We start from the raw sequence: 26,564 nt of genomic DNA, 5'->3' as shown, positions 1-26,564 counted from the left end.
TTATATAATGGAACTTTACTCAACTGTAAATAAGGATGAAATCTTAACCATTTGTGACATGGATGAACTAGAGAGTATTCTGCTAATTCAAGTAAGTGAGAGAGAGAGACGCCTGGTGGTTCAGTTGGTTAAGTATCTGCCTTTGGCTCAGGTCTTGATCCCAGGGTCTTGGGCTCAAGCCCTGCATCGGGCTCCCTGCTCAGCAGGGAGCTTGCTTCTTCCTTTCCCTCTCCAGCTCCCCTTGCTTGTCTGTGCTCTCTCTCTCTTTCTCTCTCTGTCAAATAAATAAATAAAAAGAAAAGAAAAGCCAGAGAGAGAAAGACAAATAGTGTATGATTTATATGTGGAATCTAAGAAAATAAAACAGATCCTAGATAGAACAAATCAGTGGTTAGAAGGGTAGGAGTCGGGGAATGAGTGAGATAGGAGACGGGCAGTAGAGACACCAACTTGCAGTTATAAGTCACAGGGATGAAAAGTACAGCCTGGGGAATATTGTCAATAATATTGTAATCACTTTGTGTGATAACAGATGGTAACTAGACTTTTTTTGGTGATCATTTTATAATGTGTATAAATGATGAATCCCTGTGTTGTATACCTGAAACTAATACCAAATTTAATGTAATCTATACCTTAAAAAAAAAAAAAGTCTTATCGCTTCTCTGCTCCAAACCTTCCAGTGAGCTCAGTGACCTTACTGTCTCACTCCATCCCATAGATGTCATCCCGTTACTAACCTCACTTTCCACCTTGCCCTTTCCTGTTGCTGTAGCCCCCACGGACCACAGTGCTGTTTGTCCAAAATCTCAACTCCCCCCACCGCTGTCCCCCGCCTGGGCCCTTTGTCCTTGCTCCTCCCCTACCGGGGATGCTGTCCCCCAGAGATCCACTTTGGCATTTTTCTTCACTTTCTGATCTCTGATCAAATGTCACCTCCTTCCACAGGTCTTCCTGGCCTATTTCAAGTCACTGCTGTCACCCCATGCCCCTTCCCTCTTTCCCTGCTTCCCTGTGTTTTTCTCCTACGTGTTTTCATAGAATCGAGCACTTCCACACCAGCCAGGGCATTGCTCTCGCACGCCACTAAAAAAAGCAGCTCTGTGAGGGCAAAGACTTTTGTTTACTGCTCCCCTCCAGTACCTACAGCCTCAGCACAGAGTCGCTGTTCAAAAAACACTGCTTCTGAAACAGTGAATGACCAAACGAATGATGAAAGCATTCTCTTAAACTGGGGCGATTTTGTGGCCTGTGGCGTTCAGTTCGAGAGGCGTGAAGTTGCCTCAGATCTCCTGTTGGCGGGCAGTGGAGACAGATCTGCCTGCCTGAGAGTGAGCAGAGTTAGTTACATGTGGCTGTGATGTCTGATCGATAGCGGGACAGTGTTAAAACAGTAACACGGCCCCTAATTTGGGATGTTGGGGAAGAAAATACTCCTTTATTTCTGGCATAAAAATGGGAATCAATATGCGATTGTTCTGTTTGGTGGGAAAATGAGGGGGGAGGGCTTTCCTTCTCCATTTTGCCCAGCACGTGTGCTGGTTCCTTAGCATTTGAGTGAGGGTGAGAGGCACAGGGCTCCTTTGCCAGCAGTCGCAGGTTGGGGTGCTGCCTGCCGCGTCAGCGAGGGCCAGGAGGAGCCTCCACTTTTCCGAGTAGGAAGAGCGTCCGTCACTGGCCGGGACCCATGTTCCCTCCTGCCCTCCCAATCCAGCCCCTAGCTGTCTGTGCCAAGGATGCATCCAGCTGGCTTTAGGGGGCCTGAAAACACCTTGCAGGCAGGGGTCCTGCGCCCTTTTCCGCTCAGTTCTGTCTGCGTGTTGCCTGCACTGCTGGGGCTGAGAAGATGTCGGAGCCAATGAGGGAGACCATGCAGAGGAGCTCTATATGCCCTAAAGACGGCACAGGAAAAGGTGGCTCTTCCTGAAGGGTTTCGTTTTCACTTCTGTCTCTGTGGATCTTTAGGGTTAAACTTTAGGAGAATGATAACCTATTCTGTTGGAGGTGGGGAAACTGAGGCCCAGAGGGGTTACACGGGAAGTCTGGCCCCTCCCCATAGGCTGGGCCCCAGCCCTCCCCTGCCCACCTTTTTGCTCACCCTGCTCTGGCTCCCGTGGGGAGCGGGCTAGAGGGAAAGTCTGGCTGTTCTGAGCCCAAAGGGGAATGGGAATTAGAAGAGCTCTGGTCTGTACTGCTTTTCTCTGGGGCTTTCCTGGGGATGGATAAGGAAGATCTTTCTCCTGGAGGCTTTGCCCTGACCACTGTCTTGCTGTGAGTCTCATTTCAGAACCTTCCAGTTGCTTTTTGTCACCGTCATTGACAAGATTGTTTTCCAAGACTCACCTTGGAAAAACTGCCCCAATTTTCCCAGGAAGGAAAATCGGAGACCATGAGATCCAGTGCTTCAGGCCATTCATGGTGGTGGCTGTCGAGTTTCCATAGCCAGAGAGAGGCTGTAGGGGTAGGGGGTTCCCCCGATATCTGGAACAGAGCACTACATGTTTGGCTTGGAAACTACTCTTAAGGAGCCGCTTCTGAGATGCCGAAAATCCTTCTTTGAAGATAGCATCCCATTGGCAGAAATACAGTGAGTTAGTCCACATCTCTCTCTCTTACCCAAGTCACTCTCTTGAGTTTCCTGTTGTAGTCCAAAATCTGAAAACAGAGCAGCTCTTGCTCAGTACCTGCAAAGTTAGCACGAAAGTTAATCCGTTGTAACCAGTACTTTTTCTTTTGGTGTGTCTGCATAAACCTTTTTCAGAGGGGTTTCTCAGGAATGAAATTGAGGTGGGTCGAAAGTTCCATGACTTTGTTGTTCCCTCTCAGATACCATAGTCCTACTTTCATTCTGAGGCACAAGTTCAGGCCCGGATGAGTTGGATGGTGATCAGAACTCCAACCCTGATGATGTTGGGTTCCAATGTTCTCCCTCACTCAGCTCCATCTGCCTTGGGTCCCTGAAGAGGGAAGCAGGGTGAGAGGCCTTTGCCCCCTGCTTCCTCCTGTCACCCCTCCCCACTTACCAGATGTTCCTCTGCCCACTTCCTGCTGGAGCTGAAGTGCGAGTGGGGCTGGGCTCCTGGGACCAGGCAGAGGGTGGAGGGGATGATGTCTTGGTCTTTTTGAAGCTTCCCTGCTGGGTCCCTCTGTCTGGTGGTTCCCTTGAGTTTGGTGGCTGTGTCTGCTCCAAGTGGCTGTTCCCCAGCTCAGACCCGGCCGTCTTCCTCAGCCTGCACTCGTCTGCACTCTGCCTTCTGAGGTTTCCTGTTCTTACCCCAGCTGCCTCTTCCTGGGCACACTCATGTGGGGGTGAGGCCCATGCCACCAAGAATAGCCCTCGCCTGCCCTGGAGCCCTCCTCTTTCCTTCTTGGGCAGGCTGACCTAAGTCACTGTTGTCTCAGAGCTCCCCCAGTAGGCCCCTTGAAAGTCCTCACCAGGTTTAAGGTGAAAAGCAAGCTGCCGGGGAGTGGTGGTGCACAGCACGGCAGCCACTTTCTCTAGAGAAAGGAAATTCTCTCTATTTTCTCCCCTACGTCACTTTCTGTCCGCTTGATTTTGCTGAGGTGTGCGGGGAGAGAGAAGTGCCTCTTGGCCTGTGGGGGGTGGCAGGTGGCAGCGGTGGGGAGAGGCCTTTGTCTCTCCTACTTACTTGGGTTTTCAGAGGGTGATCAGGGAAGTCCAGGGCCAAAAATATCATTTTAACATGTTACATACTTAAAATTTTAGACACAGATACACAATGTTCTTTTGAAAATGAGAACCTTCATACCCACTGCTGCTTGCTTTTTTCAGACAGGAGAGCATCATGGAGGTGGGGTAGGTCATCAGTAGACCACTCTGGGATCTGCTGGCCTGGGCTGGAAACTCTGCTATGTCACTTTCTCACCCTGGCGAGCTGGCAGCTGCCCATCTCTGAGTCTGTTTCCTGCCGTGGACAGCTGTCCTGCCTGGTAGGCTTGTGGTGAGGGTGACTTAAGCTAGGTAGCCCAGTGCCAGCCATATCGTGTGCTCAGTAGCGTAGCCCTTTTCTAGCCCACCTGGATCACCCCAGAGCCGGCCAGCTGCTTCCATGACGTCCACCTGCTGCCCAGGTTGTGAGCTAAGTACACAAATGACCGGGCTTTCCACTGCTCAGAACGCCCTCATTCAAACCCAGTGCCAGCCCGTCTACCTATTAGCCTGCCCTCACCGCCCGTCAAGCTCACACATAGACCCTTCAGAACCAGAGCCTGTCACTTTGTCTCTGCACTTGCTGACCTCACCTTCTCCCCTTCCTCTCTGTGTTCCCACAGCACTCACCCTGCTGCTGCTTCTGCCCAGCACCCTGCTCACCTGTCTCCCGCCAGATGACCACCTGAGGGTGTCACTGTGCCTTCACTCTGAATACCCATGACACATACAGTTAGTTGCCCGTCAGCTCTTGGGTGATCCTGACTTTGCTTAGTAACTGAGTGACTTCTGTCTCGGGCCCTAAAGCACAGTGATCACCTACTACTAGGCTGTTTGCTTTTTCTTTTCGTTTTTCTTTTCTTTTCTTTTCTTTTTTTTTTTTTTTTTTTTTGTTTTTCCGCTTTAGTTTGGGCAGGGAGCACACTGTGATCAGAGCCTCTATTACATATTTGGGTTTAAACATTATACTTAGGACCATTCCTGGGTATGTATTCCATCATGAGGACACACATGTAAAGGCATCTGGCGAGTGGCCTGGGAACAGGCTGGATTTCTGAAAAGTGACACTTTTGCCTGTGGATTTGTTTCCTTATTCAGAGAGGCAGTCCTTCCCTCTGGAAGGACTGTGGGTAGGACTTGGCACAGCTGGCCGCGGCACCAACTGCTTGATTGCAGAATTTCATGGAGGCCTAGAGGATGGTGTCTCTCCTCTTCCTCTCCCCACACCAGGTCATGGCCATTTTTTAAAAAGATTTTCTTTATTTATTTTGAGAGCGAGCAAGAGAGCGAGTTGGGTGGGGGAGAGGCACAGGGAGAGAGACAGGATCTCCAGCAGACTCCATGCTGAGCGCAGAGCCCGGTCAGTCTCAGCCTCATGATGCTGAGAGCATGACCTGAGCTGAAATCAAGAATTGGACAGTCGGGCGCCTGGGTGGCTCAGTGGGTTAAGTTGCTGCCTTCGGCTCAGGTCATGATCTCGGGGTCCTGGGATCGAGTCCCGCATCGGGCTCTCTGCTCGGCGGGGAGCCTGCTTCCCTCTCTCTCTCTGCCTGCCCCTCTGTCTACTTGTGATCTTTCTCTGTCAAATAAATAAATAAAATCTTAAAAAAAAAAAAAAGAATTGGACAGTCAACTGACCGAGCCGTCCAGGTGCCCCGTGGTCATGGCTATTTTTAAGCTGTAAGAAGGGATTACTTCATCTCACCGATGATTTTTTTTTTTTTTTTAACAGAAAAAAACTAGACGACCACATGCCTTTAAGGCAGCTGGCCTTCCTTTAACCTTGCGTCACTTCTCCAGGCCCTGAGTCCTGCTGTCCCCACAACTGTACAACCCGCTGGACTATGGGTCCCAGTGAGCTCCTGGTTCTTCACCTTTCAAGTCCTCCTTCTGGACTCTGCCACGATTCCTCAGGCAACTGGATGTCTTGGGGTTTGCAGAGTGGCCTTGCTTTGTAATGTTCTTTGGGGAATCTCTGATGAGTGTTGAGGGAGCAGGTCTGTTGTAGTGTGGTCTTCCTGTGGACAGGTCTTCCTGTTGAAAGCTGCATCTCCGACTCTCTAGAACCACACCCCCACCCCCACTCCTGGAGCTCATTTTCTTTAGAATGTTCTGTCTTGTCATCTTCTCCCAAGTCAGGAACTCTTCCCTTCTTTGTACTCTAGGAAAGCTGCTGCCAGTTCCACCCCAGTAGGGTCTGGTTTATGGGGGATGGGTGAATCAGGACCCAGTCCCATAAATCTCAGAGGGGTCCATCTGGCCTGTCTCTGGGTGCACGTTCCATATGCCTGTCTCTTTGTTTCTCATCCAGCAGTTGGAAGGAATGTGTTTGTATATGCCAAAGCAGAAGAGCCCCAGACCTTAGGGGCGTATTAATGCTATTTTTGCATTTCTTTTCTGTGTGGGTTGAGAGAGAAGAAACTGAAGCTTGCCAGGTGGCACACAGAGGACTCTCTGAGCTGGTGGTGGAAAAAACCACAGACACTCCTGAGGTTTATTGGTTTGAAACCCTTCCGCAGCTCTGTTTGCCTTTTCATTTCTACACGTGCGTAAAAGCCTTTTCCAAGAAAAAACAGTTCTGCTCAGAGCATAGTCCTTTATTGCAGAAGCATGGGTGAGAAGCTGCTTCAGTTTCAGGGATAGGTGAATGAATGAGATGCTGAGGAGGAGGAGGTTGGTGGGAAGGTGGGCCAGTTTTCCACATTCTTGCCAAGGTGTATAGTGTTCACCAAACCACAGAACGATGAGATTCCACAGGGAGGAGGACATTGTGAAGTATCTGGAAGGTCCCTCCAGAGCAGCACATCTTCGATGACCAGTGCACCAGTTGGCTCCTTGGCAGCAGAGGCCCGTTTTCCCTGTTCAGGGTGCTGCCATCTTGACAACATGGCTGCTGACTGCCCAGTGTGCTCACCACTGTTGACTCACTTCTCATTGCTCTTTTCTCCACGGCACCACTTCAGTGCACTCTTAGCTTCTACCCACTCATGGCGTCTTTCTACTCATGGCTTGTGCTTACTTACGGCTTCTCTCTTCTGCCTCTACTTGGAGTGTCTTTAGGTGATCTTGCATTTCCAAACAAAGACGATCTGGCTGGCAGGTCAGTTACTGCCACCTTCATTAGGTGTGATCGTCAGATACAGTCATGGCTTTCCTTAAAAGGGTCAGGCAGAACAAGTACCAGAGCAAGATGGATTCCCCTCTAGTGCGGTTGAGTTAGAGGCTCCTCCTGTGTGCTTCAGTGTACCTTTGTGTTTCTTTTGGTCTAATAGGGTAGTGACGGTAGTGAGGATGGGGATAAATTTTCACTGAATTCTTAACTTTGCGCCATGCACTTAGCATAGTGTTTGGATGTACTTGAATTATTTCCTTCATCCTTATGATGTGGGGTACCATTTTGCTGATGTGGAAATTGAGTCTTAGGCGGGTTTGATAACTTGCCCAGAATCACACGGGTAGTAGGTCACGGAACTGGGATTCAGGACGAGTTATCTGTATGATCACGTCCTGTGTCTTTGCCCCACAGCTAGCACTGTCCAGGCGACCCTCTTTCTGTGTTTCAGGATTCCAGGGGAAACTGTAGGTGAACCCGGTGGGCTTGAGTACAGTGCAGGATGTATGCTCCCTGCTGCATTCAAGGGCAGCCTTGTCCAAGTGACTGGAATATCAGTCTCCCTTTTACTACAGTGGATGCACACTGATACCTTTTGTTTGTTGGCTCTCTAAGCTTCTGTCTGCTGTTGCTTCAGACACGTTCCATGAGCATGTCTGATTTCTTTTTAGACACACATGGGTCTCCTTGCTAAGTTCTGAGAGATACTGTCTAGTCCCTAGTAGATAACGGAAATGTCCTATTTCACTGGAGGATCATCTCTTAAAGGCTCTGGATTGATATGCCAAGAGCTAGCTGTCCAAAAGCCAATTTCTGGAATGGCTAATTTGCTGAATATATTTGTTGTTTTTTAACTTTTTAATTGGCTGGTCTTCATCTTGTCTTCGAAGCCACCCTTTATGGTGCAGTAAGTGTATGTTTGTGTATCTCCTGCAGCACTAGCCATAGACCCCGGGGAGCTGGCTGAGGGGCCTCAGACTGTAGATACAGGCGTATATAGAGTGTGACTGCAAAGAACGCTTACACAATAACAAGGACCATCTGTGTAGTGAATCTCCCCGCCCCCCACCATATTCTCAGGTCTGTAGTACTGGAATCTATTTTTTTGTAACCCGCGATCTCGGTCTCTGGCTCTCTTCTGCTGACTGTTCTCTGCTGCTGCTGTTCAGAAGACCATTTTCATGTCAGCCCAAACAAACGGATAAAGGAAGAAGTGCACGTGGCTGATTGCTCTGCTTCTCCTGCGTTTATCTTCATTCTAGTTAGGCGCTGCTTCGCAGGATGGTATTTTCTGACTTTATGCACGACGTCCAAACCCCTTAACCCTTTCAGCTCCCTGGGCTCTGCCTGCAGGATCCTTAGAGGAGGAGCACAAGCCCGTACCCCCGGGATGCAGATACTGGGCTGCGTGTCTGTGTGCTTCTCGCTTGAGCAGCAGTTCTGGGTACAGAGGAGAGTAGCCAATTGCCTTTTTGTACTTTTTTTTTTTTCCGACAAGTTTGAGTTTCTAAGAAGTTGATATTGAAGCCAAAGGGCTGAAGAATCACGTTTACATCAAGAATTGGAGCTTACATCATGTATTTTTTGTCAGTGATGGAGACAAAACACCTAAGAGTTCCATCCAGAACTCATTTCATTAACGGTGCTGAGTTGATAGCGAGTCAACAAAGAAGACTTTACCTGGGCTTAAGGGCTCGGTTGACTGGAAGTAGCAGCCAGCTGAGTAAAGGGGTAGTATTAAGTCCAACACTTAGCTCTGCCCCTTTCCTGCTCCCTGTTGGACCCCCAGAACTTTCTTCTCAGCATAAGGTGTGAACTTCCAGTGTTGGCTGAGTGTGTGTGTGCATATAGTTATGCACCTGTGTATATGCCCACGTGCAGCACTGAAAGCCTAGTTGATTGACAGCTGTTATCAGGTTGTGCAGGACTCCTCAGATGCAGACAGACCCAGACAGAACTGCCTTGTGCCATCAAGGGCATGTATTACAAGGATTTTGGAGTGATTTGCAGAACTCCTCATCAGGTCAGGGATTATCACGCCGACAGGATTTTCCGTCCCAGCCCTTATTCTTTGTTTCTTCCTGTGCCTGGCTTTCCAGTTCTCACTGTGGAGACTTGATCCACATGGTGAAAAACAAAATGTGGCTGCTGATTTGGGCCTTTTATAACTTCAGCCACAAGAGGGAGATGCTTATTCCAAACCTTGGTGTTCGAGGAAAGGGATTCACACTTCTCAGCTGTCATGAGGGAAGGGGGAGTCATGAGAGAATTTGGCTGCTCTGAGGGGCACAGGGAGTGCATTTGAGGGGGTGGGCAGGAAGCCTTACAAGATGGGGAAGTGCTCTTGCCCAAAGATGAGGGTGGTGCCCACAGGTTCCCAGAAGACTAGGTGTCTGCTGCTGTTGTTCTAGTGCATTCCTGAGGATTTACCGGGGATGGGAGCATCTATTTTAAATCACTTGGCAGACTTAACTGTAATCTTAGAGTTTGTATTTTTTTTCTTCCTGCTTCTTGTCAGCTACAAGCCTTAATGATAATTATTCTTCAGCAGGCGTGTTCTAGCAGTTCTTACTGATTTGTCTCATTGAGCTTAACACAATTAAAAAGTCCATTGAGAAGACCCCATCTCTGAGACAGCAGAAGGCCGAGCTGTCAGCTCCCCATCATTTCTGTAATCTGGAATCTCGGCTGCCAGGATTGGGTTCAGCATGGCTGTAATCTCTCTGTGTAGTCTGAATCAGTAAGACTGCTTTTCAGGGGCTCTTGGGAAACATGGCGCAGGTGAAGGAGTGCTGTCTTTTGTTGTTCATCTCCATCTGGGTAAGTAATCCTAATCCCGAGGAAAAGGCAGAAACTTGAGGTTTGACCAGTTGAGTTAGTTTCCAATTGATAATAACCTGGGTATATTCTGCATCCATTATAAATTAAGTTCTTGGTCGTCTTTTTCAGGCTTTGTAGAATATTATTTCCCCAAAGCACTCAGTATCTGTCTCCAGTCCTGCCTATTGCCAGAGTTTAGGATTAAAAGTAGAATCTGCAGGCCAGCTAGACCCCCAGATGATTGTTGTTTCCATGGTAACAGTAGGAAGCCCCTCAATTAAAGCTGCCCCTGTAGGCTGGACAGAGTAAAAGTATGAAAATAAGTTTGTCTGCAAAGCCAAATACTCATCCTCCAAATTAAACCCAGAGAGGACAGATGCTCCAGGAAACTACTGACAGTTGAGATCATGGTTTTGTTTTGGTTTTGTTTTTGTTGTTGTTTTAATGATTTTATTTATTTGTTGGAAAAAGAGAGAGTGAGAGAGCACAAGCAGGGGGAAGGCACAGGCAGAAGAAGAAGCAGGCTTCCTGCCAAGCAAGGAGCCCGATACAGAACTCGATCCCAGGACCTGGGATCCTGACCTAAGCCAAAGGCAAATGCTCAACCAGCTGAGCCACCCAGGCATCCCAGAGATCATATATTTTGGCCTTTTGAGGGTGTAGCTCAGTGTTTGAAACACAGGTGTGCACATGGGTTGGCTGACTTGCTTTGCCAGAGTTGCCCCGATAATTGTCTCTTTTATCCATGACCTCTTTGTGTCCAGCTGTAGCTCATGGAAGACTGGGAACAATCTGATCTTTGCTCAGACTTGAGTGTGAGTCACAAAAGCCCATTAAAAGTGGGTGGGATCATCGAATGGTCTTAAAGTTGGAAGGAACCTAAAGGTCATTAAGTCCCAATGTCACATCCAATTTGGGAATCCCTCCTACTGCAGAACTGACAGAGGCTCACCGCTTTGGCTCTTGCATGAGCCAAAGCCTTCTCTCATCCTTTGAGGGAGACCTACTGTTATCAGAAAGGCCTCTTTGTGATGGAGCTGACATCTCTTCCTGTCACTTCGCCCTCTGCTGCCTTGTTTGGGTGCCAAGGAAATGCAGTCTCCTTCTCTCAGAATTAAATTAACTTTTAAGAATGTTATCACGCACCCTCCAATGTTGTCTTTCTTTCCCCCTGGCTGAGCATGTACAGAACATTAAGGCCTTAAGCATGAACACCTGTGTTCCCAGGCATTCGAGGGGGAGAGGTTGATTTCCTTCTAACACGGGACCCTCAGTACTGTTGTCTGGATTTTGTGTGACTTCTCTGGCAGAGTTTTTTTCTTCCTATCATCTGTGTAGGTGGAGAATTGGTAACAGTATTCCTGTGTTTCCCCTCCCCACCCACACACACCCCTCCCTGGAGTACTCCTCATTCAGAGCTTGGAAATCTAAGAAACACAAGACTGGATCAAACCATTGGACCAAGCTGTCTCATGAAGGGTGTGGTTGCATGTGACGTCCCCTCAGAAGTTTTGTGAATACACCCTACATTCCTAACTGCTTTCCTCATCTCTCAACCCTTCATCTGTGACTTGACTTAAACCTTTGACCTTTCCTGTAAGGTTTAAATTGTGCATTTTAAGAGTTCTTCATTTCTCATATGTGTTCTATTATTAATATCCTATTATTGTTTTTTAAGTCCATGCCTCCACCCCCCCCAAAAGAAACAAAAACCCAACAAACAAAAGATGTTTTTGTCCAAGTGATCCTGCAACCTTAAAATGGACTAAAACTTAAAACCCTTAAACTTGGGCTTTCTGATAGCCCCAGGTCTCTGGCGATGGATGAGAGAAGGCTTCTGCTGACTGGAAGTGCTGGGAAGCAAATACATGGCTTCCACTGGTTGAGGAAAGAACATGAAGTAGATCTTTTGTTCTTGTTCAAAAAAAAAAAAAAAATCAGCTTTGGCCAGTGGCAGTATCGTAGCCAATGAGGTTTATCCGAGGTGCGATTATTGCTAATTGAAAAAAAAAAAAAATCAATAAACAGCTGTGTGACCTCTGGCAAGTCACGAAGCCTCTCTGGGCTCCATTTTTCTTGAAGTATAAAATCAGATAAATACTTTGCATTCTTTCAGGTTGTTAGGAGTGTTTTAAAACAAATGATTTAAGCCTTCACAGCAAGCTATACAATGATACTCTGGAATATTTTGAGAGTTCAAAACTAGTAAGATAAGAAAAAAAATAAAATATTGATGATATTGGCTATTTAAGACTCCTGTACATTCATGGTTTCAAAGTAACAGTGGTCTGTAGGAATGTAGAGCAAATATGTACCTTGCATTTTAGAGAGAAAAAAAAATCTTGTAATTTCTAACATAGGTTCTGGGTGGTATTGGATATGGTATCATGGTTGAGGGAGAAATTTTTGTTAAAAAAAAAAAAAAGTTCATAGAGAAATGAAAGAACTCTGGGTTCCTTTGGCAGGAGAATAAAAAGGGTGGAAAGCCAAGGAGTAACTCTGGATTTGCGAATCATTTAAATATCAGTTCTTAAAAAAAATCGTGGTGAGGAAATACCCCCAGTAAGTCAGTGTGAAACAGTCACCAGCACAAACCCAAGTGGGCTTTGGGGATCTGAGCCTGATGGGATCTCCTGTGAAGCTCAAGGGCAGATCCCGAGGCTCGGTTTTTCCCTGGAAAAATTCCAGCGGCTTGTGCCTGGGACTGGCCCTGTCTCAGCCTTCGGCACCTGGCTCATTCCTTGTTCCCTTGGCTTCGGGCAGACACTTGTCTGACACCTGCTTGTCCTGGCTGCGGAAGAGTGACCCCTCTTCCTGGGTGTTGGGAAGTATGTTTTTCTCGCACACTGTTTTTAATTAATTTGCAGTGTTTCTTGAGTATCAGTCACACCTCATCATCAGATCACCTCTCAAGTGTTTCTTTGCGAGGGGGACAAGGCAACTGTAATAATCTTTCCATGTTGAAAAACTGCCCCCACATCCTGGTGACCCATTGTTGTTTGCTTCTCTGCCCCCAGGGAGTTCTGTCCAATATCTCTTCCATCACCGATCTCGGCGGCTTTGACCCGGTCTGGCTCTTCCTCGTGGTGGGAGGAGTGATGTTCATTTTGGGATTCGCAGGGTGCATTGGAGCGCTACGGGAAAACACGTTCCTTCTGAAGTTTGTGAGTATCCCGTTCTGTGCACTGGCGGAGGCCCGATCTCCCGTCCTCCTGCAGGAGGACACCCTATCTCTAGGCAAGGTGGCTCTTCCAAAGACCCAGTGAAAATACGGCCCAGTTGACGCTTTCCTTTCAGAACTCTCTAGATCACCCTCCGTGCTTCCTTAGTGAAAGCCTTTCTTTTGGAGATTCCTTCCAAAGGAGGATGGAAGGACCTGTGCTTCCATGTATGTATCCAAAACAGGCTTGTTAAGTGCAGCTGACAGTTTGCTGAACATGCCGGTCAGTCTGGAGTGTGGCGTGGTGGAGGGCATCTGTGTCGATGTTCTCTGTGCAGCAGTGTCCACTCCCCTTTCCAAAAACAGGGAAAGGATGGAAAACAAAAAAATCCACCTTCCTGTCATGAGGAAAGATGGTGAGATTTCTAGGCAACAGTGTTAGTATCATACCACATGTTCCTAGAATCCTGCTCAACATCGTCCAGAGACATTTTCATTTAAGACCAGAGCACATGCTAGCCCCGGTCCCCACAGCCATGTGGGACATGCTGCTCTTCCCCAGGATTTCTGCCACGTCATCCTCTGGCATTTTTCTTGAATGCCCTTAAAGAGTGCAATGCCCTCAACCGTACCCCAGCCAGGGTAGCCTGCTTTGGAATTTGGGCAGCCCTGGTACAGATGAGGTTTTGGCAAATCAGACCTGAAAGGTCGTATGTTTAAGCTGAAGTTTACATGACTCTGCTGGGAAACGAGGGACACTGGTGCTCGCTACGATTGAACGAGCAGCTGGTTCTCTGTTCTGTATACACTTGTCTGTGGTGGGAGCACCTGGTTTCCCAACACTCCACTGGCCTTATGCCTTATCTCCCAGTTCCCCCTTTTAAACACACACACACACAGAATTCCGTCAGTGCCCACCTAATCAAAGACTGGGAGACCAGGAGAGATTTGCCCCTGACCCTCACCTGCCAACCTGCCAGTCGTCTTGGCAAGAGATCCTTCTAAATGTGTGGGCTCACCTCACTCCACTTTCTAGAGCCTCATCAGACCCCAGATAATATTTAACCATTTGCCACTGTTTTATCAGTTTTAGCCTTCATGCCCCCAAATATGGGATCCCCTTTAATGTGATTTATTTGAATATAGTTCAGTTTATAAGAGGAGTCCCTTTGATAATAACTTACTGTATTTGTGTTTGAAGGTACGAGGGTTAATAGCAGAAACTGATCGGCTTCTCCAAAATCAACATAATTTATCAAGCCCCATGTTGGAAATGAAGAAAATTGTATCATTTCTTGGCTTTTGGAAATCACAGATAATATTTAAAATGGCTTTCTGTTTAGGACAAACAGTCAGAACAGGCCCAGAATATTCTTTGAGCAGGAGCTATGAAATAAGTAGGAAGCGAATGCAAACATGCCTTTAACAGCCCCAGGGATCTGATGCTACAGGGCTAGGAGAATTGCTGAGGGAAAATCTGGGAGGTAAGATCATGGGAAATGGAAATGGAGCTTCCTGGTCAACTGAGGCCCTAAGACGAAGCCTGCGAGTCAGTTTCTGCACCTTTGGAACTAGGGGAAATGAGGTCACAGGGCCAGGGCGGAGAGGTTTCTGCCAAATACTTGATAAGAATTTAATTCAAACTCAGTTTTTGATCTCTATATCATGTAGCAGTAAGAGAAACTTTACCAGGGTAACTGGAAAATGAACTTGCCTAACCTCTGTGGTGGTGAGAACAAAAATCAAATTAACTTCGTGCATGGCAGAGAAACAGCAGACAGCTTTAGCCCCCTCACCTCTCTGCCCCCTCAGCCACTCGTGTCCTGGAGGCTCTGTGGGGTCTGCTGAGCAGCTCTGGCCCCAGTGTCCCTCTCTCTGTCCTTGTCACCAGAAGCTTGCCTGGTCCTTCACAGCCTCATTTCTCATAATCTGTTTCAGCAAAAAAGTTGGGAAAGAGTAAGAGTGTGGGAGTGATAGGAAGTGGAAAGAACCGTGGGCATGAACAGGATGTTGCTATGACTGAGGTGGGGCTCTTCAGAGTCTTGGAGATGAAGGGGAAATGTCTCCAGGTGCATGGGCAGTCACCGCCTTACCTGTGGCCCCAGCCTTCCTGAGTAAATTCTTATTGGCCACATCAGCCAGAAGTCTGCCTTTGGCTGCGGGTTGATGTTACTTAAAATCTTCTGAGACTGGTATTTACAAAGAAGGGTGAGCACAGATAGTGTTCCCTAGAAAACTTTCAATCCAGTTTTCTTAATGGGAAATGATTTTCATGTCCTAGTCACCACCTCCAGGCCCCCCTCCCCAGCTTCCTCTTTGACCTCGTCATCAAAGACGGACACATCTGCTATTTTACCCCATAACGTAGGTGCAAAGAGGATTTAAAGCAGTGTCTAAATTTGTCTAAATCCAAAAGAAAGGAATGTATTGCGTACAGCATGACGGCCATAGTGACAGATGACAGTCGATCTTCAGATACTGGGATAGTTTATCTTTCATGGTGACGAGGCTTACTGGAGGTGAGGGCAGGTCATTCTTCAGGAGTGGGGCGGTTCATGAAGCCGGAGAAGCTCATTAGGTCACAATGTGGGTCTAATGAGAGATGCCTCTTATCCATGTTTGCTTATTGGCTTTGTTGTTTAATTACTAAATGGACCAACAGAACCTCTAAAACGTGATTATGAACAATTCTTAAAAATCCTTTCTTGGAGTGTAATGGGCTATTTGCCAATCTTAAGAAACTGAAGAGTATCTGCTTTAGACACGTGTAACAGCCCAGTGTAATTACACACCTTTTTGGAAGGGACCATTTAATGACATATGACTAAAATAGCCCTTTAAACTGTGTGTCTTTTGTCTTAGTTTTCTGTGTTCCTGGGAATTATTTTCTTCCTGGAGCTCACTGCTGGGGTTCTGGCGTTTGTTTTCAAAGACTGGATCAAAGACCAGCTGTATTTCTTTATAAACAACAACATCAGAGCGTACAGAGATGACATTGATTTGCAGAACCTCATAGACTTCACGCAGGAATATGTAAGTTTAAATTTGGTCTATTTTTAAGTTGAAAGCCTTGTCGGGGAATGAACGTTGCTCCTGGCTTCTGGCCATGCCGGCTGGAACCTACCTCTGATTTTTGCCACATGGGTTTTTTTTATTGTTGTTGCTTTACTTGTATATTCATTATTTTCTAACCTCCTTTCTGACTTCCGTGATTTATACCCTAGTGAAAATGTCCTATTTTTGTTTAATCTCCATTTCTACCAAGTACGAGCGACAAAGAGAGCCTCTTGAATGAGATTATAAGCACACGTGCTGTTTCCACGCCCTCTGTGGAGTATTGTTTTGCTCTTAGTGTAACATGTTATGTGGTGTCTCAGGGGGATTCTTTCTTGCTCCTTGCCCCCTTTTTGGCCATCCTCTACACTTCATAGCTCCTAATAAGACACTCAGCAATAGAATATTTGTCCCTAGAGCTCCTAAAACATGCCTATCCAAACCTTAGAGCACACCCAGTTCTGCACAACCAAAAGTTGAGCAACTTCTAAGCCCCCGTGACCTCTAGCAAGTGAAGAATCTGCCCCCCCCACCCCGCCTTCCAGAACGTTACTAGGTGACTTCCCCTGGCATGCAAATGACGTTGCAGATGCCTCCTTTGACTCAGAATGGAAAACAGTATAAACAGGAGGTCAGAAATACAGATCTAGTGCCAAACTCTAATTAGCTAAGTGACCTCGGGCTAACGGAACCTTGACCTACTTCCCTGGTTGTACAGTAGAAATAGTAACAGCTACTGTTTAACTCAGGCGAGTATTAGGACACTCTAATAAGATATGTGTGGTTTTCTAAGAGGCTGAAGGTGTTAACTGTCCACGGGTGTTGAGGTCTTTATTTGTGTGCCCTGAGAAATTGGACAGGGGTGTCTGTGACCTTAATGTTTGTGGCAGGACTTGGGGGGCAAACAGAAGCCCAGGGGACGAGTGGTTGTCTTTCTGTTGGACAGCTTTGCAGGGGGAGCTGGGCAGGTGTTCCCTTTGATAAAGAGAGGAGATGGTTGCATCTTGCATTGGCACTTGCCCTGTGGGAGCCGTGCTCCTTCGTTAGGTACTCAGCAGTGACTGGGGCTGTGTTGCTGACCTGGAGTGAGCTGCAGCTCGGGTGTGAAGTTAAGCCCTGGTTCATGTCCTTGGCGGACCTCCCTGACTTGTTATGTCATAATAGATGCAGGCGCACACCTTGCCAAGTATTGTTGCTGAGTAGTTTGCATGAAAAATCTGATGAAGCTTTGCAGGTGGACCTGGAGATGTGCAAGCCCAGCCCTCGGAGGGCCAGATGAGCTGGAAGAACATGCGTATACACATTCTCTTGCCCTGCTGTCTGCTTTATATGGAAATACTGTTATTTCATGTGATTTTATTTTTCTATCGTGGAGTGTAATGTGTTGAAGTAGCTCTTGGGCCTGAAAGCGAGAAAATGGTCAAGGCTTGATGTTTACTTAACTCAGAGAGGGTAGAGCTAATCCAGAAGGGGAGTGACACAGGGCCCTCTGGAGCAACCAGTCCCTGTACCAAGCCCTTTTGAGACTCACTGACTTCAGCAACTCATTTTATACATATTTTAATTAGAGGATGGAATACTGTTTTTTATTTTTTATTTTTTTAAAAGATTTTATTTATTTATTTGACAGAGAGAGAGAGAGACATCACAAATAGGCAGAGAGGCAGGCAGAGGGAAGGGGGGAAAGCAGGCTCCTCTCCAAGCAGAGAGCCCAATGGTGGCGCTTGATCCAAGACCCTGAGATCATGACCTGGGCTGAAGGCAGAGGCTTAACCCAGTAAGCCACCCAGGTGCCCCTGGAATACTGTTTTTTAAAGATTTTATTTATTTATTTGACAGAGATCACAAGTAGGCAGAGAGGCAGGCAGAGAGAGAGGAGGAAGCAGTTTCCCTGCTAAGCAGAGGGCCCAGTGTGGGACTGGATCCCAGAACCCTGGGATCATTACTTGAGCCAAAGGCAGAGGCTTTAACCCACTGAGCCACCCAGGCGTCCTGGATGATGGAATTTTTTAAGTTAAAATGTAAATTCATGTTCTTAAAAAAAAGTTCAGAATAGTAACAGGTATATAATGAAAAGTAAGCCTTGAAAACTTGGGGCAGTAATGAGTATGTTCTCTGTTTCGATTGTGGTGATGGTTTTACAGTGATACATATGTCAGATCTTACAAGATTGTGCCCTTTAAATATGTGCGGTTTATTGTATGTCAATTATACCTCAATAAAAAGGATTTTTACAAAACCATTAAGGCTGCAGAGACCACGTTTTTAAAAGGTCAGCCTCTAACTCTTCCCCCGCCAGGCCCACTTGCCTCCTTCAGACACTGCCAAAGTTAGGTGTGTTGTTTATCCTAGAATGTTCCTCCATGCACCCTCGCCAGGCAGATCTTGTTCGGACCGAATCTGCTCTGCAACTCTGGCCTTGTCTACCCTTCCAACACCTAACCCTGTGGGTCTCACCGGCCATTTAAATCACATGCTAGCTAGCACATCCTTACAGATCTTGAGACTGAGTCATTTTGGAAGCTTTTATAGGGCCCCTTTCGGTTTAGTTTGGTTGAAAAGTAAATTCTAGGCAGAAGAGAAGGTTAGCGCTGGCGGAAGCTGGGTGGTGGTCGTCTGGCGGTCTTGAGCATGGGCACCTGGTCGTCTCCAAGTCGAGATGTTCTAATTCTCTCCTGTTTGCTCTAGTGGCAGTGCTGTGGGGCTTTTGGAGCTGATGATTGGAACCTAAATATTTACTTCAATTGCACAGATTCCAACGCAAGTCGAGAACGATGCGGTGTGCCATTCTCCTGCTGCACTAAAGATCCCGCGGTGAGTGAAGGCCCGCGGACTGCCGGCCAGCTCTGCGCGTCCCACCAAGAAATGGGGCCGGGGGAGGGGCAGCAGGGATGAGCAGAGTGACTGTTTTCTAGAAACCTGTTCTTACCTGCTCATTCCTCATTTTAGCCCCTAAAGGGGGCGTAGCGCTTGCATCTTCCCGATAGGAGTAATTGTATCCGACATTATTAATTCAGCAGCATGCGCGGGTTCTTTTTTGTTTGTTTGTTTTTTAAAGATTTTATTTATTTATTTGACACACACACACAGAGAGAGAGAGAGAGAGATCACAAGTAGGCAGAGAAGCAGACAGGGCGTGGGGGGGAAACAGGCTTCCTCCTGAGCAAAGATCCCAATGCGCGGCTCAATCCCAGGACCCTGAGACCATGACCTGAGCTGAAAGCAGAGGCTTTAACCCACTGAGCCACCAGGCACCCCCACACACGGGTTCTTATTCTCAGCCTTCTTGGGAGTTGGCTCAATAAAAATTAGAATGTTCCTGCTGGCCGTGTCATCATCATCATCTGATGATGATGATCTGAAACAAAGGCCCTTGGAGCTTAAGCAGCTTTCCCAAGCTCACACTGCTAGCAAGTGATGGAGCTGAGCTTTAGGCCCAGGAAGCCTGCCTAGAGTGCCTCTCATTCCTTCCTGAGGAGAGGGACCCGCTTAGGTGCGAGCTCTCTGCATTGGCTGGGGGGCAGTGACCCTCTGCTTCCTGACTTGGTTCTGGGGGGCAGTGTCAGAAATCGGGGAAAAGTCTGAGGTGAGATAGGGCTAGTCTTCCAGGGAGGAAGACCACAGCTGCCTGGGCTCTCATTTTTAATGATGAGACCTACAGTTAGTGTTTTACTTAAGAAAAGAAAAAATGTTGAACCTGTTCTTAACCTTTTCACCGTGGGTTTGGCTGGGTGTTGGGTCATACTGGCATGTGAGATGACTTAAAATGCCAAGTGCCTTGTTGGAAGTTCAGTGCTCAGGAGTGAGCACTGAAACAAGGGGGAGAATTTGCTTCTGCACGTGTCTGTTCCACATTCTTCGGTCTCCCGGGCCTTCGGTAGTCTCCCCCAGACCGCCCTTCTTGAAATCAAGCAGAGCCCTGTGGGTGCTAGTGGATCAGTGGCCATTTCCCCACGCGAGGTGGAGCGTGTGGGGCTCCTCAAAAGGCGGCATGGTCTTGGTGTGGAACAGCGGTTCTCGGAGAGCTTCAGAGCAGTCTCTGGGCTGTTGGTCTGAAAGAGACTGAGAATCCAAAAGGACTGTGCTTGCTCCCCTGCTCTGAGACCTTACCGGGAAGCCCACCTCTCCCACTGGCTCATGTCTTGATTTCCTGTGAGGAGGGCTGGCAGACAGGAGAGTGCCCAGGACAGAGCCCTGGGTGTCCACTCAGGTGGCCTTGTGCCAACCAGCAGGTACAAACTGTTCTGTCTCCGGCTCCTGGGTTAACATTCCATCAGAAGAATTATGAAGAGTGTCAGAAGGCATTATGCCTCCCCTTTCAACTACAGATACTCTGGGTAGAGATTTCTCATTCCACAAATGCCTAGCTAATAAAATCCACCCATACCCTGCAGAGGGGAAAAATAAACAAACCTAAAACAGGAGAACCCATGTTTCCGATTGGACCTGTGAGAAGTCAGGTATCTGTCAGTGTGATACGTTGTTGGGACATTGTTTTGTTTTTTAATTATTAAAGTAATGCATTCTCATTGAAAAACCATTTAAGTGATGCAGAAGTTTATAGATTAAAATGTAGAAGTTCCCCCAGAAGAACATAAATGAAGGTAGTCATTGTGTTCTTTTCCCATGGTTTTAACTATGTATCCATTTTCTAACCCTTGTATAAGCTTCCTAAGGTTGTCAGTAACGCACTTGCTACCCTTGTATTTCCTGAGCCTCAGTTTTATTCTTCTGGAATAGAGGGCATATTTTAACACCTACTTTTTTTTTTTTTTTTTTTTTTTTTTGGTAAAGATTTTATTTATTTACTTGACAGGGAGAGCAAGAGAGGGAACACAAGCAGGGGTGGGAGAAGGAGAAGCAGGCTTTGCCAAGCAAGCAGGGAGCCTGATGCAGGACTCGATCCCAGGACCCTGGGATCATGACCCAAGCCGAGGCAGTTGTTTAGCAACTGAGCCACCCAGGCACCCCTCCTACTTCTGAGGATTGTTTTAATAATTACTTGGGATAATGTATCAAAATGTTTATTTAACCTGATGCCTAGGACATCTTCATGCCCAAGTATGCATTCAATTAACTACACTTAACAGGGATCTTCTGCTAAGTCGTAGGGGGGTTTGCATCTGTTGAGTGAATTTCACCTTTCTGTTTTCTTTCTCTACCAGGAAGATGTCATCAACACTCAGTGTGGCTATGATGCCAGGCAAAAACCAGTAAGTGGAATCTCATCTTGTCACTTAGCACAGAGGGTGTTGGAGGAGCTTTTGAACTTGCATGGTGACGCTGTGCTCTCCTCTTCCCTTGTGAAGGAAGTTGACCAGCAGATTGTAATCTACACGAAAGGCTGTGTGCCCCAGTTTGAGAAGTGGTTGCAGGACAATTTAACCATCGTGGCTGGTATTTTCATAGGGATTGCATTGCTACAGGTAAGACAAATCTCCGTGGTGGATGTCACAGGGAAATGATGCCCTGGGAGAGCCCTCGCCGTGACTGGAGCTCTGCTGAATCACCTTCGTGTCACAGTTTTTAAGACACATCGGAGGGCTGGGGAACAGACCTGAACTATCTGGTTTGTATTTTATTTAAAGCTCTGATTTTAGATGCTACCATCCTGAAATACCTTAGGAAATCTTTTTTTCCTTTTCAAGATGAATTGATTGGGTCGGCAGTTGCCTACTGGCATTCTAGTGTTTCCATGGGCAAAGTAGCCACTGCCTTGTGACAGGTCAGGCAGGCAGGGATGGTTGGAAGTAGATCCCAGTGACAAGATTAAGACTTTTTAAAGAGTTTTACAGACATCCTTTGTCCCTTTCTCTCTCTGTACCATCTTGTCAAAGTGTTAGTGAGGGAAAGAAGCATGCACTTTTCCTCCTAAGCAGCCCCAAGAGCGGGGGTTTTTAATCTTGTGGAGATAGAATATTTTTCTTAAAGGGTCACAAATGGGGCACAGTGGTTGGAAGAAATTAAAGAAGACCTAAATGAATGGAAAGCCATTCTGTATTCATGTTGGAAGACAATATTGTTAAGGTGGCAGTACTCCTCAAATTGATCTACAGGTTCAGTGCAATTCCTATCAAAATTACAGCTGCCTTTTTTGCAGAAGTGGACAAGGTCCATCCTAAAATTCAGGTGGAAGTGCAACAGACCCAGAGTAGCAAAACAAACTTGAAAAAGAGCAAAGTTGGAGAACTCACTTTCTAATCACAGGCTTACTACAAAGCTACAGTGATCAAGGTGGTACATAAGGTTGAACATACAGATCAGTGGAATAGAATTGAAAGTCAGAAATAAGCTCTGCCCCTATGGTCAGTTGATTTTTGACAAGGGAACTAAGACCAGTCAAGGGAGAAAGAATAGTCTTTTCAACAAACAGTGTTGGACCAACTGGATGTCTGTAGGCTAAAGAATGAATTTGGACCCCTACCTCACACCATATATGAAAACTAACTCCAAATAGATCAAAGACCTAAACTTAAGAGCTAAAGCTATTTAAAAAAAAAAAAAAACAACCTCTTAGAAGATAGTGTAAGTGGAAATCTTTGTGACCTTAGATTAGGCAGCATTATCTTACATAGGATACCAAAAGCACAAGCAACCAAAGTGAGTAGGTAAGTTGGACTTCATCAAAATTTAAACTTATGTGCTAAAAGGATACTATTAAGAGAAAAGACAGTCCACAAAATGAGAGAAAATATTTGCAAATCATTATGTCTCATTGGGTTCTAGTGTCTAGAATATATAAAAAACAACTAAAGAATAAAAAGACAAGCCCAATTTAAAGATGACCAAAGGAACTTTTTTAAAGATTTTTTTTTTTTTTTTTATTAGAGAGAGAGCATGAGAAGGGAGAAGGTCAGAGGGAGAAGCAGACTCCCTGTGGAACTGGGAGCCCCATGCGGGACTCGATTTCTGGACTCCAGGATCATGACCTAAGCCAAAAGGAGTCACTTAACCAACTGAGCCACCCAGGGGCTCCAACCAAAGGATTCAAATCAGATATATCTCCAGAGAAAGTACAAATAGCCAATAAACACATGAAAAGATGCTAATAATTAGATGTTAGAGAATTTCAAATTGAAACCATAGTGACATAGCGCTTCACACATACTAGGATGGATGTAATTAAAAAGGAAGATAACAAATGTTGGCAAGAATGTGGAGATATGGAAACCCTTGTACATTGCTAAAGGGAATGAGAATTGTAGTCACTGTGGAAAAGAATTTGGCACTTCCTCAGACTTAAGTGGAGTTCACATAAGACCCAGCAGTTCTACTCCCAAAAGAATTGCAAACCTGCTTACCAGAAAGCTGGACAGGGACATTCACATGAGCACCATTCACAACAGCCAAAAAGTAGAAATAGTGTAAATGTCCATCAGCTGATGAAGGATATACAAAATGTGGTTTATCCATCTTGTGAATATTACTCAAGCCATCAGAAGGATTGAACTACTGGTACATGCTACTGTATGACTAAACCTTGAAAACATTCCACTGTGTGAACCCAAAAGACTATATACTCTCTGATTCTATTTATATGAAATGTCCAAAGTAGGCAAATCCAGGGACTGAAAGTAGATGCGTGGTTTCCAAGGATGGGGGGAGTGGGGATGCCTGCTACTGGGTAGAGTGTCTCTTCAGTGTCACGAAATGTCGTGGAATTAGACGGCAGTGACAGCTGCACCCCATTGCAAGCATACTAGACTTCACTGAAGTAAAGACTCTAAAAGGATATATTTTATAGTATATGAATTATTTGTCAATTTAAAAAAGCAAAGATAAGGAAAAGGAGAGTCATTGGCCAGGGAGAAGCCTGCTGAAGTGGAGTTTCACTGTTTGACTCTTTTCCTTCCTTTGTCAGATTTTTGGGATCTGCCTGGCTCAGAATTTGGTTAGCGATATCGAAGCTGTCAGGGCCAGCTGGTAGAGCCCTGCCTCACTGCTGTATGACACTGGACGGACCCAGCCTTCCTGACCCTCCAGCGTGCCCAGCCACATCCACGTTGCAATCCTGCAGGATGGAACTGCCGAGAACTTGGTTTGGGGCGGGTACAACTGGGAGATGCTGCTCACTGACCGAATTAAAAAGATAACCAGTATGAAAGTCGTTGCGCCGTGCATCTCTGCTGTATCCATGAATTTATGGATGGTTGGATGCTTACCAAAAAAGAAAAAAAGGGAGGGTGAGGGACCCAGCTGTACTTGAATTTGTGGAACACACAGTCTTGTTCTCTCCTTCAGTGGTTGGAGGGCTGGGACAGGCGGTTTTTGCTCTTCGTCAGACCTTGAAGGAACTTTCTGGTCATGGCCTAAAGAAGTGCATCTTTTCTAAAACTCAACCCCTAACCTGGGAGGGCGGTGGGTTTTTTGTTTTGTTTTTTTGTTTTTGTTTTTGCATCCCTTCACCGTACATTTCAGGGACCTGTTAAAACTATCACCCCAAGAAGAAAACAGCTTGTCTTTGGTTCAGATGTTGTGATCACATTTGAACAAGTCATGTGGGTGGGCACGCCTGGTCCCTCCCGGTCCCTCCCGGAGTGTCTCTTTCAAGGGGACTTGTGTGTTTCATGTATATGGAGTAAGGGCTTTGGAACACTTAATGATGCTGAATTTTAACTGGACAGATTGTTGTTCTCAGTAGGCCTGAGCTGTATTTTCTATGAACTTCAAGGAGAAAATGAGGTTAATGGAGAGGCATTAACTAATACCCCTCAGTCCAGCCCACCAAATTAGTTGTTGAATTCTTTGGAAACTGGAATATTCTACATTTTGTTCTGCTTTTTTGTGTGTGTTTTTGTTTTTGTCTCCCAAAAGTGAAAGAGCTAGGATACAGTTTCTCTTAAAGCATTTTCTTACTCAGCTTGAATATTAATTTTTTTGGTGTACTCTCCCTGCATGATCTGTGAATCTGACTCTACCAGCTCCTCTTCCTGCCATCTTTCCTACAAACATTTATAAATGTTATTTGGTCAGCATTTATTTCATAAGTTCACCACCCTGAGCGGTGTGGCGTGTCCTCCGTGGCCAGGGAGGGTCCCACCGGCTGGGCTATTGCAAGTGCTTCTGTGGACTCCACGATCCCTTTACCCTATCAGTCTTCGCGGCCCTGTCTGCAGCCCCCCCCCCTTTGGATGGAATTGAATCTAATTCTGAAACAGTATTGACACAATCAGAAATATCCTAATATTTTTTTCTTTTTATTCTGGTTTCAGTTTGCTTTTATTAAAAGAAACAGTGCATGGCCAGCGCTCCTTCTGTTCTCATAGTGCAGACTGTCAGGATGGTAACAAAGCACAAATACTTAGGAAGGCAGTGCATTGATGGGGCAAGTGTTCTGTGACCCAAGGTGGGAAGCCACTTCCAGGTGCTGCCACTCACCTGTCCCCACCGGCCTGGGGAGGGATGAATTTTGCCCTCCGATTTGAACCCAGCTGGTTTCTGCCAGAGATCCCTCTCCCGGGGAGAAGATCATATCCTGTGGAATGCTGGGAAAACCACAGGTGTCTTTTGCAGTGATGACCCACTTGCCAACACAAAACTGGGCGTCCAGCGAGTAGGCTTTATGGAAACTTAGCAAGGTTTTCTGTTTTAGCCCCATGTTGCATCACGGTGGCTGATGAACATGTTAAATCTCCTCAGAGGAAGGACAAAGGTTCTTTGAAAATTGTGTCCGGAGTGTGGGTGGGTGTACGACTGCATGTGTGTTTTTGTGTCTCTGTACAGTTAGAGATGTTCATTCCATATCCTGGCTGGAAGATGATTCTGTGTCATCTCGGCCTCCACGCAGTTGTCATTCTGTAGTGTCATTGCAACCTGGAGAAGACTTGAGCCCCGCGGTTGGCACTCCTGTCTCTTTTTATTACCTCATTCTCCAGTGAACTCCATCTGACCAGTTGATTCAGAATCGGGCAAGATGCCCTCCCTTTGGCACATCCAGTGAAAGGCCAATCGGCAAGTCCAAGTGAGTTTTAAATTTTAATTAATCACCCTTTATTTTTTACACTTGAGAGTGGTTGTAATTAAGGCTGTCATTAATAAACTGGTTCTTCCTTACACGGAGTTATGTCTTTCTTCGTTACCTGTCTTGGAATCGCAAGAGTCTCTAATCCAGTGGTTCTCAGACTTTAGGGTGCGTCGGAATCAGCTGGAGGGCTTTTGAAACCAATGACTGTGTTTGCCTCATCCCCAGATTTCTGGATTTAGTAGTTCTGGGGTGGGACGCGAGACTTTGCATTGCTGAACAAAGTCCCAGGTGCTGCTTTTGCTGTGGGTCTTGGAGGCAGCTGTTGGAGAAGCATCACTCTGATCTGTTCTCTGAGGGGGGAAGTAACCTTTGGGGGTTTAAGAGGGAAAGGTCGCTTTGTGCTGCTGGGTCCAGATGGAGAGCTGGGGATGTAGGACATCTCTCCTTGAGGTCACCGCCTGCTGGTCACAGTCACCTGGAGGCCATGTAAGACACAGGAGATCAGCCCTTGCCCATCAGGGTTTTGGAGTTGGGGAGCCAGAGCCTATGATTTTAAGGAGCTCCCATTAAAAATTGAATACACGGTGAGATTCAGGACCCATTATTTTGGTAACATTCACAAGTCTTTTCTAAGAAAATAATTTCTAGTAGTCCCTGAGAACAGTCTTAAAAACGCATTTGAGAAGAGCCAACAAAAATGTCCTTTTTTTGTGAATTATCACTGTAGAAAGTCTTTAAAACTATTCAAGACTTTTTTTCAAAGATCAAATGAAAACAAAATTTT

The 26,564-nt window shown here is 46.3% G+C and overlaps 1 protein-coding gene and 1 non-coding gene across 3 annotated transcripts in view; both read left to right on the top strand.

Moving 5' to 3' along the window:
• Positions 1–25,869, top strand: part of TSPAN5 (tetraspanin 5) — a 170,259-nt gene extending 144,390 nt beyond the window's left edge. For both annotated transcript variants that reach the window (XM_045067095.1, XM_004756022.3), the window contains 6 exons: positions 12,620–12,766; positions 15,625–15,795; positions 18,505–18,630; positions 20,982–21,029; positions 21,126–21,242; positions 23,678–25,869. In XM_045067095.1, coding sequence (XP_044923030.1) covers positions 12,620–12,766; positions 15,625–15,795; positions 18,505–18,630; positions 20,982–21,029; positions 21,126–21,242; positions 23,678–23,743 — 675 coding nt within the window. In that variant the 3' untranslated portion in view covers positions 23,744–25,869. The remainder of the gene's footprint in view (positions 1–12,619; positions 12,767–15,624; positions 15,796–18,504; positions 18,631–20,981; positions 21,030–21,125; positions 21,243–23,677) is intronic.
• Positions 11,542–11,681, top strand: LOC123388088. Its single transcript, XR_006602631.1, has one exon. It is a non-coding gene; the product is annotated as a U4 spliceosomal RNA (small nuclear RNA).
• Positions 25,870–26,564: the final 695 nt, after the last annotated feature.

This window comes from Mustela putorius, unplaced genomic scaffold (genome assembly GCF_011764305.1).
Source record: "Mustela putorius furo isolate JIRA1106 unplaced genomic scaffold, ASM1176430v1.1 tig00003871_pilon_pilon_pilon, whole genome shotgun sequence".
Classification (NCBI taxonomy): domain Eukaryota; kingdom Metazoa; phylum Chordata; class Mammalia; order Carnivora; family Mustelidae; genus Mustela; species Mustela putorius.
The sequence above is the reverse complement of the archived record's forward strand: the minus strand, read 5'-3'. Positions and strand labels throughout refer to the sequence as shown.